This window comes from Taudactylus pleione, unplaced genomic scaffold (genome assembly GCF_031769625.1).
Source record: "Taudactylus pleione unplaced genomic scaffold, aTauple2 ptg000019l, whole genome shotgun sequence".
NCBI lineage: Eukaryota > Metazoa > Chordata > Amphibia > Anura > Myobatrachidae > Taudactylus > Taudactylus pleione.
In genome coordinates this window covers 24,083,965-24,102,360 of record NW_028284421.1, presented here as the reverse complement: position 1 = coordinate 24,102,360, position 18,396 = coordinate 24,083,965, and the positions used below count along the sequence as shown (strand labels likewise).

General features: G+C 43.8%; 2 protein-coding genes across 2 annotated transcripts in view; one reads left to right on the top strand and one right to left on the bottom strand.

Annotated features, from left to right (window-relative positions):
• The window catches only part of ULK3 (unc-51 like kinase 3), a 38,229-nt gene extending 26,921 nt beyond the window's left edge, over positions 1-11,308 (top strand). Inside the window, exons 10-16 of the mRNA XM_088446178.1 lie at positions 778-880; positions 7,553-7,617; positions 7,692-7,767; positions 9,490-9,530; positions 10,678-10,719; positions 10,836-10,902; positions 11,199-11,308. Of these exons, the coding sequence (XP_088302304.1) occupies positions 778-880; positions 7,553-7,617; positions 7,692-7,767; positions 9,490-9,530; positions 10,678-10,719; positions 10,836-10,902; positions 11,199-11,215 (411 nt within the window). The 3' untranslated portion in view covers positions 11,216-11,308. The remainder of the gene's footprint in view (positions 1-777; positions 881-7,552; positions 7,618-7,691; positions 7,768-9,489; positions 9,531-10,677; positions 10,720-10,835; positions 10,903-11,198) is intronic.
• A 1,254-nt stretch (positions 11,309-12,562) lies between these two features.
• CPLX3 (complexin 3) overlaps positions 12,563-18,396 on the bottom strand; it is a 36,791-nt gene continuing 30,957 nt past the window's right edge. Inside the window, exons 2-3 of the mRNA XM_088443755.1 lie at positions 15,540-15,627; positions 12,563-14,137 (exon numbers count right to left, since the gene is read on the bottom strand). Of these exons, the coding sequence (XP_088299881.1) occupies positions 13,913-14,137; positions 15,540-15,627 (313 nt within the window). The 3' untranslated portion in view covers positions 12,563-13,912. The remainder of the gene's footprint in view (positions 14,138-15,539; positions 15,628-18,396) is intronic.

Sequence of the window (18,396 nt, the reverse complement as noted above, 5' to 3'; positions counted from 1 at the left end):
AACGAAACGTGCTCGCTATTTTGTAAAGACGCCCCCTGGCCGCTCGCATCCTACGTCATCTCCGCTATTTATTAGATTAATCGAGTACATCGAAAGGCGTCTGAACTGCTCGCAGTGCTTGTGGTTGGATTTTTCTACCGCAATCATGCGAACAGTTCAGGCTAAGAAACAACCAAGTGACGTGGTCAATAACGCTGCTTTGTTAATTATGCACACCCTTAAAACACCCGTTTTGACCGTTTAGCACGCCTGCGTTCGGATCACCACTCCCCGTTTTCAAGCACCTTCCCCTGTTACCACCCACAAACGCCTCATTCTGTCACTCAAATTAGCAGGCACTCGCTGTTTTGCGAGCGCTCGATTTCCGACCGCAATGACTGGTTGGCGCATGCGCATTATGACCCATGAGCAGTTGTGCGAACATCGCTCGGAGCGAACGAGCGGCCGCTTATGAGCGGCTCTGAATCAGGCCCAGAGTTCCCAACATGTTTCGCCTCATAGGCTTCCTCAACTTAAAAAGTGGGATACACATATAGAAACCGTTGTAAGTCCTACACCGTTCACCTGATTTGGATGTAATTACCCTCAAATTAAATATGAAAGTCTGCAGGTAAAGCACATCTTGTTTGTTTCATTTCAAAGCCATTGTGGTGGTGAATAGAGGCCAAAATATGAAAATTCTGTCAATGTCCCAATATTTATGCACCTAACTGTATATAAAAGTAAACGATATATATAAAATATATTTAGTGATGTTGCTAATAACACTTGCTACAGGTCTGTCAGTACATATCCAGAGCTGAGGAGCTAAAGGTCCTGGTGTCATCTAGTAACAAGACTCTGCTGCTGGAAGACATGTCATCTCGGGAACTCTTGAAGGGTGAGTTCCAGCTGTGAAAGATCTAATAAAGTTTAACTTATTATTATTTATTTATTTATATTGCACCACAAGTGTTCCGCAGCGGCTTGCAAAGTACATAAACAAATAGGTTGACCTGTGACAGAACAATACAATACAGGATGAGGACAAGGATAATATACTTTGCTACGTTAGCTATCATAACACCCAGATAAGCAACAGAGCATCAGCAACCAAGTGTTAGGTGCCCTAGTAGGGAGTAAAAAGTAGATGAAAGTAAAGTAAGGAGAAGCACAAGCGGGTAGAGGTATTGGATGCTCTTGTGGGGTGTAAGAAGTAGAAGAAAGTATAGAGGACCCTGTTCGTAAGAGCTTACATTCTAAAGAGTGGGGCAGACAAACAGGTGTGACACAGATGGGATAGACAGGGAGGAAGGAGCATGTAGTTAACTAGATAGACTTTCTTTGTGCATTTAGATACTGCTCCCATGAAGGACATTGCTTTGTCCATATGACCTGTAGTAATGTTGTGCTTCTATAGTCTTCTTGACCAGGGCTATAACTAGGGGTGTGCAACCGTTGCCTCCGCACAGAGCGCAGGGCAATGTGGATGGCACGTCACCGCCTCATGACCCTTGCTCCTGGCTAGCAGGGTGCCATTCACTGCTGCAGTGCCGCTAGAGCGTCTTTAAGGTGCTCCAGATAGGCATCCTGCACCCTGTGCTGCTGATTAGAGCGACCTCAGGATGTTCCAATCAGCACTGCACTTACCAGTGCTGCCAGCCACGCCCCCTCTGCGTGACATAAGGACATCATCGTCATGACGTCAGACGGTAATAAGACGGGCTGGCACAGGACGCTATTTAGCCCTTTTACAGCGCGGTACTTCACTATGGGGGAGATGTATCAAACATAAATAGGGCAGGTGGAGAAGTTGCCCATAGCAACCGATCAACTCCTAGCTATCATTTAATAAACTGTACTTGATAAATGATAACTAATAGCTGATTTGTTACTATGGGCAACTTCTCCACGTGTCCTCTTAAGAAATTTTGATATATCCTTGTGTCTTGCATTTATATTTCTACATCAGGGTCCATAGGGTATCCACAGGTTACCTTGGGGTATAGGCGATGGCGGTAGTCATCTGGCACCGCAGAGTTTTTTTCCAGCCTCCAAGGATGCAGTGGGGCCCTTCTCCTATACCCCGCCCCCGAGCCAAGGCAAATCAGTTTTGTCGGTGCTCGGCTCGGAGTCGGGTCACCATTCTCAGAGGGGGGCTGTTCTCAGCCCCTGAAGTTAAAGACAGCGATTGCTGCAACGAGCTGTACAGCATAGACAGTCAGTACTGACGTATATGCTGTCACTCCTCCACCCCGTCGGACCAGAACGCCAGTACTGATCTGGGGATGCTGGTGGGTGTCTGGGGTCACAGCTAGCGGTGACCCCGGATTACCCGGACTGTGGCCGGATTCAAGGGGTCAGGTAAGCGGCGGGGTCCCGCGGAGGGTTCCCGCCGATACACAGTCCTTGGTCCTCAGGCAGGGGGCTCCCTGGGGACAGGCTGCGTGTGGAGCCAGGTATTAACCCGTGCTTCCACTAGACCACCAGGGACAAAGGGCTGCAGCAGAGCGGTAAAGCTCCAGCGTCCCAGGGGTTAATTGCATGCCAGGGAAGAGCCCCTGTCTCACAGCCGGTGCCTCCCCCGCTGCACAGTGCCTTTTCCTAGCAGTCTGGTGGGTTGTGCCAGCGATCCTCCCCCGGGCCCGCCTCCCCTCAGCTCCTCGGCGGCCATTTTCTGTGAAGTGTGCAAACGCTGCTGGAAGCTTGATACAGGTGACGTCGCGGTCCGGGTCCCCCCGCATACCTCTTCTCCGTTAAGGTCAGAGTATGCAGCACTGTTTCCTGCCAGGCTCTGTATCTGTGTAGTTGATCATAGTGCTGGTAGTGCAGGGATTTATTTCTGAATTGTATGTGACTTAATGCTAGCGCTGCCTACCTGTACTTTCACTTCTGACTGTCTGCCATTTTCCTATCCCTGTTCTTTCTCTGCTAAAGCCCTTGCGGTGCGGTGTTGCAGGGTGTTCATTGCCTCACAGTCACAGTATTTTTCTGTGAGGGGAGTCACATACGCTCTGTTTACACTCTTCAGCTAAAGTGTACCACATGTAATGTACAATTAGCGGAGGGTGATGGGAACACTGAGGGATTATGTAGGGCATGTTACCTCCCGATCTCAGTTACTGCGCCTGTGCAGGAACCGCCCTGGGCTTGTTTTGCTAAGGCACTTACAACCTTTGTTGGCCAGCTGGCGACGCCCCCTGCCTTTCCCGCAGATGGGGTTATCGCAGCAGTCGTAGTCTCATTACCCATGCAGGGGTTCCCCAGGCAGTTGATGGCACCCCAGTGTCTTCCGCTTTCATCCCCCCAGGTCTTGCAGGAGCCTGCGTGGGTGAATTCATTGTCCAATACGTTTACAACACCTGATTGACGTTTCACAGGGGGAGTCCTCATTATGGCCTCCTAAGCGGCCTTTAGTGTCTCAGACGGTTCAGTTTGATGAGGATGACGTGACATCTGATGATGGTGAGATTTTTGACTTTTCGGACCAAGAGCCCCTTCGTACTAAGGAGGTGGAGTCAAAGTCTAAAGTCTATATACCTGGCCTTATACGGGCAGTCTGTGTGGCCTTGGTTATTGATGTTGAGGATCCCCCCGTGGCCAAATCCAAAAATACACCTTCTTTAAGGATATTAAGGGAGATGCCACTGTGTTTCCTCTATCTGTTCAGTTAGTGGATCATTTAGAGGAGGTGTGAAAAAATCCAGGTAAGCGGTTCCAGCCTCAAAAACGCTTGGCCTTTGCATACCCTTTTGTGGATAATTATTTTTCCAAGTGGGGAACCCCTCCTCAAGTGGATTTTCATGTCACACGCCTGGTGAGGAGTGCTACAATACCCATGCCCTCCATGTCCTCCTTAAAGGATGCTACGGATCGCAAGGTGGAAATATGCCTGAAATCCATTTATTCCCTTGCTGGAGGGGTGTCCAGACCGGCTATGGCCGTGTGCTGGGTGGCCAGAGCCATGGAGCGCTGGGCTGATAGCTTGGAGGCGTCTCTGGACACCGACTCTTCAGCTGAGCAGGTGGAGTTAGTGGGCAATCTCAGAGACTCAGCCACGTACATTAGGCAGCCTTGGATATAGGTCTCCTCACTTCTAAAATCTCCTCGGCAGCAGTGGTGGCTCACTGCGCCCTATGGTTGCGCTCTTGGAAAGGGGACGCAGATTCCAAAAAGGGATTGGAATGCTTGGGCAGGTCCTGTTTGGCCCTGATCTGGATAAAATTGTGGCCACTGTGGATAAAATTGTGGCCACTCTGGCGGCAGCTTTGTCTGCATGTCTGCCATCGGCTGCAGTCCCATCAGGGTTGGGTTCTTCGTCCTTTCGGCCCTATAGGGCCCAGGGTAAGTCCAAAGCACAGTCCTTTCCGAGACAGTCAGGGGCCAAGAAAGCTGCCAAGCCAAAGAAGCAGGCTTGGAGTACAAGACGTCCTACTCCCAAGTCGCACGATAAGCCTTCAGCCTGACGGGACAGGCCTCTCCTTGGGGGACCCCAAAGTGGGAGGCCGGCTTCTTCAGTTCGCCCAGTGCTGGTGTCTGACCACCACGGACACTTGGGTAAGAGAAGTGGTCTCTCGGGGGTACGCCCTCTCCTTCCGGCGGAGGCCTCCTAGCCTGCTTTTCACCACGGGCCTTCAGTCAAATCAAGACAAGGCCCTGGAATTCCGGAAAGTGTTACACTCTATGCTCCAGGCTGGAGTTATAGTGCCGTTCCTTTGTCCCAGAGGGGATCGGGGTATTACTCCAATCTCTTTCTGGTACAGAAACCCAGTGGGTCTTACCGGCCCATCCTCAACCTCAAATCCCTCAACAAATCCTTGAGGGTTCCTCAGTTCAGGATGGTGACTCCATCATTTTGGTGATGGAGCCTGGGGATTTTATGGTGTCGCTAGATATTCAGGATGCTTACCTACGTATCCCCATTGTCTTAGCACACCAGCGTTTCCTCAGGTTTGCAGTGGTCGACCGATATTTCCAGTTTCAGGCACTGCCCTTTGGTCTGGCCACAGAGCCTCGAGTGTTTACCAAGGTCATTGCAGTTATGGCAGCCCACCTGCGGATGCAGGGGGTCCGCTTGTTGCCCTATCTATACGACCTCTTGTTGTTGGCAGGGTCTCCAGAGAAGTGCCATTTGCAACTGACAGTCTCTGTGTTGCAGACTCACGGCTGGCTGATGAACTGGAAGAAGTCCTCCCTGGTCCCGTCACAGAGGATTCTCCATCTCGGAGCCCTGTTGGACTCCCAAAATCAGAGGATCTTTGTGACGGAGAAAAAGATCTCTGCATTGCAGGCAAAGGTACGCAGTTGCCTGCAGAGTCGCCGGGTGTCTATTCACTCGGCGATGAGGTTACTGGGATCCATGGTGTCGATGTTCGACATGGTGGAGTATGCACAGTTTCACTCCAGACCTCTGCAGAAGTTGATCCTATCCTGATGGAATGGGTTGCCCCATTGGATAAAGACCCAGACAATGGTGCTTTCTCCGGAGGTGCGTCTGTCTCTGGCCTGGTAGTTGCAGACTGCTCACCTGAACAGGGGTGCCCCTTTTGGATTGCGGACTGGGTTCTTATGACAACGGATGCCAGGCTGGGGAGCAGTGACGGGTCCGCACTTCTTCCAGGGAAGGGGGACGCCAGCAGAATCTGCGCTTCCAATAAACATCTTGGAACTTTGGGCAGTATTCAAATCTCTCCAACAAGCAAGACATGTCCTCCACAGAAAACCCGTGCAGGTGCAGTCGGACAACGCCACCACGGTGGCTTACATAAACCGCCAAGGAGGATCCCTCAGTCAGACGGCCCTGACAGAGGTGTCCCGCATTCAAGCTTGGGCAGAAGGCAATCTCCCTGCCATCTCGGCAGTGTTCATACCAGGAGTCCTCAACTGGGAAGCAGACTTTCTCAGCCGTCAAGACGTGCATCCAGGAGAATGGTCTCTTCACCAGGAGGTGTTTCAGCTATTGGCGAACAAGTGGGGCCTTCCAGAGATAGAGCTCATGGCCTCCCGACACAACAACAAGCTACCTGTGTACGGGTCAAGAAAAGAGACTCCGTGGCACTTCTAGTGTATGGTTTCAGTGTAGGATTGCTACACTTCCTGATGTCCGCACCTTTATGTAAGGTGTACTTCCCATTCAGCCTCCCTTTGTTCCACCAGTGGCTCCTTGGGATTTGGCTGTGGTTCTGAGGGCTCTCCAAGGACCACCATTTGAACCACTGGGCTCAGTGGATTTAAAATTGCTTACAGCTGTGTTTCTTCTGGCCATTACTTCGGCCAGAAGGGTGTCAGATTTGGGGGCCCTCTCATGTCGCCATCCCTTTCTGATTTTTCATAGGGATAGGGTGGTGCTTCACACTCGTCCTGGTTTTTTTACCTAAGGTGGTATCTAGTTTCCACATTAATGAGGAAATTATAGTACTGGCCTTTAATTCCCCAGACCCCTCAGCTGGTGAGACCTCCTTGGATGTGGTACGGGCTCTAAGAATTTATGTTGACCATACCAATTCATTTCAGAAGTCGGACTCCTTGTTTGTCCTCTATGGTTTCCGTAAGAAGGGTTGGCCTGCCACTAAGCAAACTTTGGCAGGATGGATTCGCATGGCAATTTCTGAAGCTTACATTCATGAGGGCCTTCCTGTACCATCCTTTGTTAAAGCTCATTCTACTCGATCTGTGGGTCCTTCGTGGGCAGTTCGCCGTGGTGCCTCTGCTGTTCAGCTTTGCAAGGCAGCCACGTGGTCTTCTGTCCATACCTTTGTGAGGTATTATGCATTTGATACCTTCGCCTCTCAGGATGCTTCCTTCGGGCGGTGGATTCTCCTTTCTGCACAGGAGCGTCCCCACCCTTGAAGGATACTGCTTTGGGACATCTCCAAGGTATCCTGTGGATACCCTATGGGCCCTGATGTAGAAAATAAGAGAGATGGTAAGAACTTACCCTTGTTATCTCCATTTCTACGAAGTCTATAGGGTTCCACAGGACTCCCGCCCTGTCGCACCTGTACTGCAGATGGGCTTTGATCTGGTCACCGTTTTTTCCGTATCCTTCTGGTGAGAATGTGATTCTTGTGTGTTCCAGACTTTCTTCTTTTTTTTCTCCTCCTCCGGCCTTGGGCTTGTTACGTAACTGATTTGCCTTGGCTCGGGGGCGGGGTATAGGAGAGGGACCCCAGTGCATCCTGAGAGGCTGGAAAAAATAAACTCTGTGGTGCCCGATAACTACCGCCATCGCCTATACCCCAAGGTATCCTGTGGAACCCTATGGACTTCGTAGAAATAGAGATAACAAGGGTAAGTTCTTACCATATCTCTTCTTATTCACCACTGTAAGCTACTTTTTGTATTTAGTCTGTCTGATCATCACATTTGTTTTTCTCTCACACATGTCACAATGATTGCAGACAGTGTATAAGACCGATTCCCTTATAGCGGTGCATTACAGTGCATTAGGGTCTTTAGGGGCAAGGCATTGAGAGTGCAGAGAAGTCTGTGTATTATTCATAAAAGTTATTATTGCTTTGTGAGTTATTTAATTTCCTATATATCCCAAATACTAATCCATTCAATTTGGTAGAAATGTCCCAGGACAAACCACGCCTGTTTGCTGCTTTGGATGTGGCCGCAGCTGCTGTTATGAAGGTATGAATCCACCCATAAAGTTCTAATGAAATCTATATTTGACTCTTCACTGTAACTCTTCCTCACTACTTCAGGATGAAGAGGGCATGGCAGCTGACGCATTGGATCTGTACCAGCAGAGTCTTGGGGAACTGATACTAATGTTATCTGGTCAGTGAAACTCTTTGATATGTTGTCCTGATGAAAATCGTAAACATGCTAATACATTTGCAGAAATGTCCTAGGAAATATGGGGTAGACCAACATTTGTCTTTCACAGTTTTCTTTTTGATGTGCTATGTACATCTATACTTTTTTTTTTTTTTACATATTGTATCACTGAAATGAGGAACCTGATTTGTCATTGGAGGCTACTTGTTAATATTTCCATTTATGCAGGGCTCATTCTGACAAGTGCTTATACAGAATTTCCTATATTGTGCTGTTCACACAAGTTCAAACAAGTAGGATTTGGCTCTGACCCATAAGTGGCAGTGCCACTCATATGAGTAGCAGGAGTTCCAATATAAGCAACATCTGCCACAGTGCTTGTCTGTTTGATCACTAATGGTATGCGTTCGGCTTCCCAGCGCTCTGGTTGCCAACGCTTACCTTACCGGCGCCGGCATCCCGATCGCTGGGATACTGAAGGTAAGTACCGGGTTGGAGGGGAGGGTTAGGTTTAGGGGTTAGGGCTAGGCACTAGGGGGAGGGTTAGGGTTAGGCACTAATAGGGGAGAGTTAGGTTTAGGGGTGTGGGGAGGGGTAGGTTAAGTTTGGGCACTAAGGGGGAGGTTAAGTTCAGGCACCAGGGAGGGAGGGTTAGGGTAGGGAGAGGGAGGGGGAGGGTTAGCATACCGACCACCAAGTGTCTGTATGTTAACCCTCGTCGGGATCCAGGCGCCGGGATTTTGACCGCCTGGATCCCGCCTGTCGGTATTAATACCGATTCCTCACTAATAAGGGATGCATGAATTATAGAGGTCCTGTGTTTGGGTCTACAGGAGCATGTAAGATGATAATTGTCACATAAGCTGTGTAAATCATATTTATCCTTTATTACAGCCAGTGGCAGGCAGGTATTTGCTGCACATGACAAATAGTGTACATGCCCATTTCCAGCCAACCAATGCAAGCAGCCATCATGAATGCAGATAAATACATTTTATTAGTGGAGAGTTTCATGGGTGAGATAAGCAAATCCTCAAAGTCCCCTGTCTGCCAGTCTAAAGGTGTGAGTTGGCATAATTCTATCTAACACAGAATGTTATATTGTGTTGTACACACAATTCCAAAGAAGAATCTCTTATGTGATTAAGGTAACACCACTCATGATGTTGAGCTGTTTGAATCATTGTGCTGGGTATTATAAGTACCTGATTTCTACTAGAAATTGCCTGACGCAAACCGTGCGGCCCACAGTTTTTCCATGGTTAATATATGTTTCTAAAAAAATCAGCTCATCACAGCCTGTCTATGAAATGGTGGTAATAGTTTTCAACAGGTAATTTCAGGCAGAAGTCTTATTTCTGGCAAATTCTTTTTTATTTTTTTGTCTTTTCTTTGTCTGTTTTCTTATTTCAGGTATCAGTAGTTATTCCATTAAGTTCAAATTACACACAATCATTTTTGAGTTAAATTTTATATTTTGTATTTCTTTACTGTCATAAAAATAGAAACATTATAGTTTACTATCCATTCAGGGTGCATAAAGCAGAGCTCTAGATATAAAATAGTTTCCAAATAAACTTTACACGCTGTAGGTGATTTTGTCTCTGCCACAATTACATTTATGATATACAGTTTTTAAGTTGTCATTTTTATTTATTTTTTTTAACCTGTTATGCCTACTGCACAACTTCATTTGATGTATTTTATTTGGGCCTTTTGCAGCAGAACAAGCTGGAAGGAGACGGGAGTTATTGCATGCTGAAGTAAGTGCAGATCTTGGCTAATAGAGTGGAGCTGGGATGACATGTAAAGGGAAACTAGCAAGACACTTCTTTTCAATATACTTATAAAAAACATATAATGGAACCAAGGTGCACCTTCAGTTTCTATTGCTGCTGTTCCCTAGGAGGTCCTTCCAGCCTATTACAGATAGCTGGAACCTCACACATCTTTAGGTCCTTAGATCTGGTGCTGGTAAGAAGTTGGGGCTGCACGTAGGTGAACTTTGGTAACTGACACTGCACAATGTATGAATCCAGTAATCCACAAAAGCCGGCAGATTCTGTACAGAGATGTATTGTCGCTCAACAAAGCACCTTCCCCCTAACATAGCAATTGTATACAATGAGGTGAATAAGATCACAATGAAAATATTTAAATCAGTGTAAGCACTTCAGATATTCAGTGTTTTTATTTGCTATTGGGAGGATTGTTTCCAATTACGTTTCTATGTCCTCTAGTATAAAGTAATATAATATCACACAGGGACTGAGATGTGTGTGGAGGCAAGCTTTCTAACTAGATTAGAGAATTACGTGATATGTATATTTCTAATTACCATTAAGAAAAATTACATTTAGATTGGTGGTTGCAGTTACATTTGATACTAGACCAGTGGTTCCCAAACTTTTTGGAACCAAGGCACCCTAGTGTATCAGCATTGTTTTCACAGCACCACTAAGCCAAAAGTTATGATTGAGAAATTCAGAAAACAATGTAGTGAAGTAGTATAGTGAAGAAAATTGTGCTGCCCTGTCATCCTTAGGTTCAGTTATGTGGGGGTGGACAGGTTTGTGCTTCTGTTTGTTCACATATTTACATTACATTGATCATAAATTATGTGACTTGGTGCTGGACCACCAACCTGAGGCGCCCCTGCAAGTGACCTGAGGCACCCCTGCAAGTGACCTGAGGCACCCCTGCAAGTGACCTGAGGCACCCCTGCAAGTGACCTGAGGCACCCCTGCAAGTGACCTGAGGCACCCCAGGGTGCCACAGCACATAGTTTGAGAACTACTGTACTAGACTTATTTTTTTTTTTAAGTGGACACACAGTACCCATGAAGGAACGTTCTGGATCTGCAGATCTCTCCTTCCCCGATTTAATCTAGATCTGCTTATGTCCTGCAGGTTCAGACACTAATGAAACGAGCAGAATTTCTAAAGGAGCAGGTAAGAATAACAGCACAAGAAGATGAGAAGAGCAAACATGTTAGTGACCGGTCAGGTAGCAGGTGTGAGAGCAGGTGCGCCAAGTCAGGTGATTTCCTCCTATTTTCTCGCTGCAGATGAAAACTTCTGACTGGAAATGTGAATCTCTGGGGCAGGAAATGCTGTCTGAGTCTGTGCGAAGTTGTAAGTTCACTAAATTACTGTATAACACTTTTTTTTTTTTTAAGAATAATTCACTTTGCAGTCTGTCTTCATTTGCTGATCTATCCCATTATACTGGTCCAGGGTTAGAGGAAGCAGGGAATTGCCAGCTGGGGTCCCTAGCATTAAGCTTAAGCTGGAACCCTATGAATGATTCCTGTGAAATCACCAAATGCATTAATAACTGTAGGAAAATAATACTGGAATATAAAGTGTTGTGCTTTTTGTGCAATTGGGAGTACTTTCCACTCTGAAATGTCTTCCTCTGTCTCTTTCAGCATGCTCTCTGCAGTGACCTCCGCTAGGGAAAACCTGCTAGATGGACTTCACTTATATGTTGTTTTGTCTTAGTGATACTGTGTATTAATTAAATTATTTTTTACTCTGATGCATCATGTTTGTTATATTCTAACAGCCTACCTACTCTTAAGTGGGAGTTCTTCTGAAGCTTATGCATGGTGTAAAGCAATAGCATTTTGCATCTGGTACAGTTCCAGTGTCCACTGAAAGTTGGAATCTTGCCACTATTGACAATAAGGACCTCTATAGTAACCATGACCACCATGCTCCTTAACTGTAACTGAAGTGCCGCTTATAAAGTATTAGTTGCATCTATCTCCTCTGAGTATGGAGATAATTTTGAACATAGAGATCAGTGACCTCTATAATGGCCTGTCCTTCTTGCTGCGTTCCTTGGGTGGTAAATGCAGCTGACTGTGTCTGATGCTAGATTTATACCCATTGTTTGAGGCCTTACACAGAAGAAGAACATGAACACGTGTAGCTTTTCTGCATAAATATATAAATACAAAATCTTACTATATGATATGTAGTAGTGCTAATTACATACTTTTGTAAACACAAAGCTCAAATATTGTTCACTTTGTTTGCTTTGTACACTCAACGCTAAACTAGTGTATAAAAAAAGCAGCATATTAGGAGAGTAACTATGCATTCATGTGTTATGTGTGGACTTTTTAGGCCAATATCAGAGCAGCAGGGGAGGCCATGGGTTGGAATGACTAGCTGTAGTGTCATTGGGGGCAGTGAGATTGATTTACATTACACAGAGAAAAATGATACTTGTCTGCAAACAATCATGTGTAACTTGCAAATATAAGACATAACCTCTGGTTTGAGCACATGTCATGAAATACAAATACACAGAGGAACATTATCACTGATCTTGTACAGTTCAGATCTGGTGTTTATGTTTCAATCAGCTTTTACATATTTTCCCCTTTTTATATAATGCAGCGCACAGACATATATGTGATGGGGTTATAGGCTATTTCATTGCCTGATCTCTTTCTGACTTGCCCAAGGCCTCCCCTGGTTCCTGCTGTTGTGCTCTGTGAGGTTGTCTGATAGGAGGGCTAATTCCCTCAGTAGTGCTGACTACAAGTGCTACTTCCATCTCTATTAAAGAGTACATCTGTGTGGTAGTTCCTGACCTGTGCCCTATGGTACAGCCTCGGTGCTATATTACTGGGGCAGATCAGAAAGAGTAAAGGTTGTCCAAAAGTGGACAGTCCCTGTAAAGACCATAGTGCTGCATTGTATATTGTTATTATCCTAAAACACACAAACTACAACTCAGAATTCAAAAACAAAAATAATGAAAGAACACACGTTTCCAAAGTGTTCTTTTAATAACAAGTTGTTAGAAATGAGGTTACTAGTAGAAACAACCACTACGAAGACTCACAGTTCTAATCAAACCAGACTTCCAACTACAGACCAAGCACACTACGCAGTGCTGAGAGACACACAGGAAGGTACGATATCTCTGCTCTGGGTCATCCTCTCTCTTGTCATGTGCTCTATAGGGGCCTGAGCTTCCATGTTCTCTGTTATCCCCTTCCACATGACAGTGTTTTGCAATATAGTAAATATGTTGCCTTAGTGTTCAGTATAAGGGTAGATGGTCTGCACAGGGTAGGTCCTTGCTGTTGCACGATTCAGCAAATGTGCTTTCCAATGGTTTAAGTTCCTAACATTTATTTCCATGACATATGCTGTATATTGCCAGATGTCTGTTATGCTTCTTTTCCTGCTTCTTTTCCTTCATACACAATAACTCCAATTGAGGTTTGATACATTTCTCTCCTTCCTGTTATATATTAGTTACTGAGTACATATTAGTAATATTAGTAGTAGAAGTAGTGTGTAAACTACACTGTACTCTTGCACACTATACAGCACAGGACAATTTCTTTCCATTTCACACTTTAGAGCTACTTCTGCCGTGTCCAATGTCACAAGCAAGCAATGCACACTACAGTACCATCTAACTCTGCCCCTCATATTACCTCTTCTACTTATTGCTTCCTCTGGATATAAGATGTGCATATCTCATGAACACTGCTCTGAGATCTGCTCCTAGATTTTTCTTTATATTTAAAGAATTTAGGATTTATGTTTTTTTTTTGTCTCCACTAAAATTGCAAAATAGGAATCAGGTTAATGAATACTGCAGTGTGCTCACAAAGGTTAGCTCGGGTACTGATCATTTGGTGCACCAGAAATGCTGTACATAAAATTGTTATCTCTCCACAAAATAGATAAACTTTTAGTTTGAACTCCATACAAGAGAAGACTTATAACTAACACAATACACATTTTATGCTCCATGTGATCATCTTTTGAGTCTTACACAGAAAATGTGTGGACTATCTGGTCAGGTTTTAAATGTCAGGAATGTTAAGATCTTATTACATATAATCAGAAAATAACTTTTCTGGAGACTTTTGAATATTCAAACACTGGTGATCACATGCTCAAGAACTAAGTTTTCCCACGTGATCTAGAGGCTGGCTGGTAAAACTTCAGTTGAACCTGGGTGTACACATTACAGAGTCATATTATCTCCAAGACATATCTTATGGTAAATAACCAATGTTGGGCTTTCTAGATCTCAGAGATGCATAGCAAGTTCAAATGACCTCACTGCCTGTCAGCAAACTGAGACCGTCTGGGGCTTTCAGAAAAGTCACATGAGTGAACACTTTTCAGCTGACTGCTTCAGGTCATCCAAAGTAGACTGGGCTTTTCCTTTAATTGAGTCCAAGTCAATATTCTGGATGTTGCTTAGTTGTCCAATGACTGATGATTTTCCCTCCTCCTCTTCATTATCCTCTTCAATCATTTTTGCCAACTCCTTGGGAAGTTCCACGTCACCACCTGCTAACTGGATCTGTGCATCATCAACGTCACTCTAGAGAGAGAGATGCACACAAATATCACACATACAGCTACAGTCAGGTGCATAAATATTGGGACATTGACAGAATTGTCATATTTTGGCCTCTATTCACCACCACAATGGCTTTGAAATGAAATAAACAAGATGTGCTTTAACTGCAGACTTTCAGATTTAATTTGAGGGTAATTACATCCAAATCAGGTGAACCGTGTAGGAATTACAACGGTTTCTATATGTGCCTCCCACTTTTTAAGGGGCCAAAAGTAATGGGACAAACTAAACTAAACTAAATCTAACTTTCACTTTTTAATACTTTGTTGCAAATCCTTTGCAGGCAATTACAGCCTGAAGTCTGGAACGCATAGACATCACCAGACGCTGGGTTTCATCCCTGGTGATGCTCTGCCAGGCCTCTACTGCAAATGTCTTCAGTTCCTGCTGACCGTATGTCAATTACTCTATCAACATGATAATGGGAATGGCTTATGATTATATGGGTGAGGCTACAGATGTTAGTTTTTTTTCTTTAATTTATTTTATAAATGTTCTACTAACATTAATTTAAACATTAAACAAATTTTGTAAGGGAGTATATATTTATAAGGAATGCATATACAAGATAGATGTAGACATATCTATATTCCCTGCTATATAGAGTACTATTATCTGCATGTCACTACCAAGTCTGCTGATACCAAAGCCGTAACTAGACTTTTTGGTGCCCTGGGCCAGAAAGAGCACTGGCGCCCAACCCCCATTTTTCAAATAGGCACGAAAAAGGGGCTTGGCCTCATGGGGAAGGGGCATAACAAATCTAAGTTGTCCTATGATGATGAAGAGGTACCAATCCCTTTGTACCACTCTTATCCAGGTGGTGTTGACAAATACATTGTAAATCCAATGGCAGAAGTGATGATACACAATGTAATAATGAAGTATACAGTACTGTAACTCACCACCTTTAGATGTAGCAGAGTGCTGGTAAAGCTGCCCTTGAAGCAGGATTTGTCTATCAGAACAAACTTGTGCAAGCCTGGAGCCTGCAGTGTAGATCACAGGCTGAAGGTATAGAAATAGTTTTGCTTGTATATGCAGCAAATAACAGTGGCAGGTTCGAGTCTTGGGTATGACAGTATTTTAAAATGTGTGTTCTAAGTAAAGGATGATGTGACAGAAGGTGCTTGGGGAGGTGGCCATATGGAGGGGGAGTCAGCTACAGAGGACATAGGGGCGGCCAGGAGATGCCAAGCATCAAAGAAGAGGAAGCTACAAGTAGAATACTTATAAACAGAAAATTGAGATGTGCCACCAAACAGCGCCCCCTGCCCTCTGGTGCCCTGTGCCATGGCACATGTTGCACCACCCTAGTTACGGCCCTGCCTTATACTGTCTCCAAAATGACTTGTTACTTTACCTTGGGTAGACGGTACTTGTCCCTGAAGTGACTCCGTAGAGTGGCTCTTTCGGCTTTGCGTTGAGTGTATACAGCATCACGCTCCATCCTGCATGAACCAGATCATGTTAGTATCCTACATTTACCCAAAATGAATAAACACACAGCCAGACTAAAATCACTCCTCAACTATTAATATCCTGCTTAATTCAATGTTTCAGTAGATCATTTCTCTCATTTGATAATCACTTTAATAATACCAAAATATGATGCAGATCTCTAGCAGCAAGATTCAAACTGAAATTGCATTAGAAGATATATACAGTCAGGTCCATAAATATTGGGACATTGACAGAATTTTCATATTTTGTCCTCTATTCAACACCACAATGGCTTTGAAATGAAACAAACAAGATGTGATTTAACTGCAGACTTTCAGATTTAATTTGAGGGCAATTACATCCAAATCAGGTGAACGGTGTAGGAATTACAACGGTTTCTAAATGTGCCTCCCACTTTTTAAGGGGCCAAAAGTAATGGGACAAACTAAACAATCCTAAATCTAACTTTCACTTTTTAATACTTTGTTGCAAATCCTTTGCAGGCAATTACAGCCTGAAGTCTGGAATGCATAGACATCACCAGACGCTGGGTTTCATCCCTGGTGATGCTCTGCCAGGCCTCTACTGCAAATGTCTCCAGTTCCTGCTTGTTCTTGGGGCATTTTCCCTTCAGTTTTGTCTTTATCAAGTGAAATGCATGCTCAATCGGATTCAGGTCAGGGGATTGACTTGGCCATTGCATAACATTCCACTTTTAAGCCTTAAAAAACTCTTTGGTTGCTTTTGCAGTATGCTTCGGGTCATTGTCCATCTGCACTGTGAAGCGCTGTCCAATGAGTTCTGAAGCATTTGACTGAATATGAGCATATAATATTGCCCGAAACACTTCAGAATTAATTCTGCTGCTTTTGTCAGCAGTCACATCATCAATAAATACAAGGGAACCAGTTCCATTGGCAGCCATACATGCCCATGCCATGACACTATCACCACCATGCTTCACTGATGAGGTGGTATGTTTTGGATCATGAGCAGTTCCTATCCTTCTCTTCTCTTCCCATCACTCTGGTACAAGTTGATCTTTGTCTCATCTGTCAATAGGATGTTGTTCCAGAACTGTAATGGCTTTTTTAGATGTTGTTTGGCAAACTCTAATCTGGTCTTCCTGTTTTTGAGGCTCACCAATGGTTTGCATCTTGTGGTGAACCCTCTATATTCACTCTTGTGAAGTCTTCTCTTGATTGTTGACTTTGGCACATATACATCTACCTCCTGGAGAGTGTTCTTGATTTGGCCAACTGTTGTGAAGGGGTTTTTCTTCACCAGGGAAATAATTCTTTTGTCATCCACCACAGTTGTTTTCCGTGGTCTTCCGGGTCTTTTGGTGTTGCTGAGCTCTCTGGTGAGTTCTTTCTTTTTAAGAATGTTCCAAACAGTTGATTTGGCCACACCTAATGTTTTTGCAATCTCTCTGATGGGTTTGTTTTCATATTTCAGCCTAATGATGGCTTGCTTCACTGATAGTGACAGCTCTTTGGATCTCATATTGAGAGTTGAGAGCAACTGATTCCGAATGCAAATGTCACACCTAGAATTAACTCCAGACCTTTTACCTGCTTAATTGATAATGAAATAACGAGGGAATAGCCCACACCTGTCCATGAAATAGCTTTTGAGTTGATAGTCCCATTACTTTTGGCCCCTTAAAAAGTGGGAGGCACATATTGAAACTGTTGAAATTCCTACACCGTTCACCCGATTTGGATGTAATTTCCCTCAAATTAAATCTGAAAGTCTGCAGTTAAAGCACATCTTGTTTGTTTCATTTCAAAACCATTGTGTTGGTGAATAGAGGCCAAAATCTGAAAATTCTGTCAATGTCCCAATATTTATGGACCTGACTGTATATAACTTATAATATTTTATACATGTACATAAAAATGGATTTTGTAGTTGTGTAAATGACTTTAGTCTTTACAAACATCAGTCTTAGAAGTATATTTACTAAAGTGAGAGTTTTTAGAAGTGGAGATGTTGCCCATAGCAACCAATCAGATTCTAATTATTATCTTCTAGTAGGTGCTAGTTAAATGTTAAGTATCATCTGATTGGTTGCCATGGGCAACATCTCCACTTCTATAAACTCTCACCTTAGTAAATGTACCCCTTAATATAATTTTTTCTTTAACTATATATTTTTTTTACATGGCAAATCAACATCATGTACAACAGTGAATCAACAGGGAACCATGTCAGGTACCAGCTACAAAGCTACCTGATAAATCATCAGATTTCATTATTCACATGAGATACTGCTCCTGATTTCCTGCTGGTCTATCAGAACTCATTTACGTCGGGAAACTCTAATGAGCGTTCCGGTCTGTTTGTTCAGGGTTTTTTATACATTTTTTAAACCCACTGCACTACTATACATTGGATCAAGAAAATAAAAGGAAGAAAGATAAGTATTTCCCATTATACCGAAAATATTGGGAAACCTTAAATATTCTATAAAACCGGTGGAAATATTACCATTATAAAAATAAATCAATGACTGTAAAAAGTATGAATGGAACATGAAGTTTGATATACAGTACATATAATACAATGAATATATAACTTTTTTTTTTACTGAAATGACTATCAGTGCTGCTCCCCAGTATTTTAGATTGTTGTACGTTATTAACCATCCTGTCTCTTTATGCCTTACTCAATTAACAATATTTTATTATATGCATATATGGTGATTTATTAAATGTATTATATGTATATCAAACTTTGTGTTCCATTCTTACTTATTGCATAGTAGTCATTGA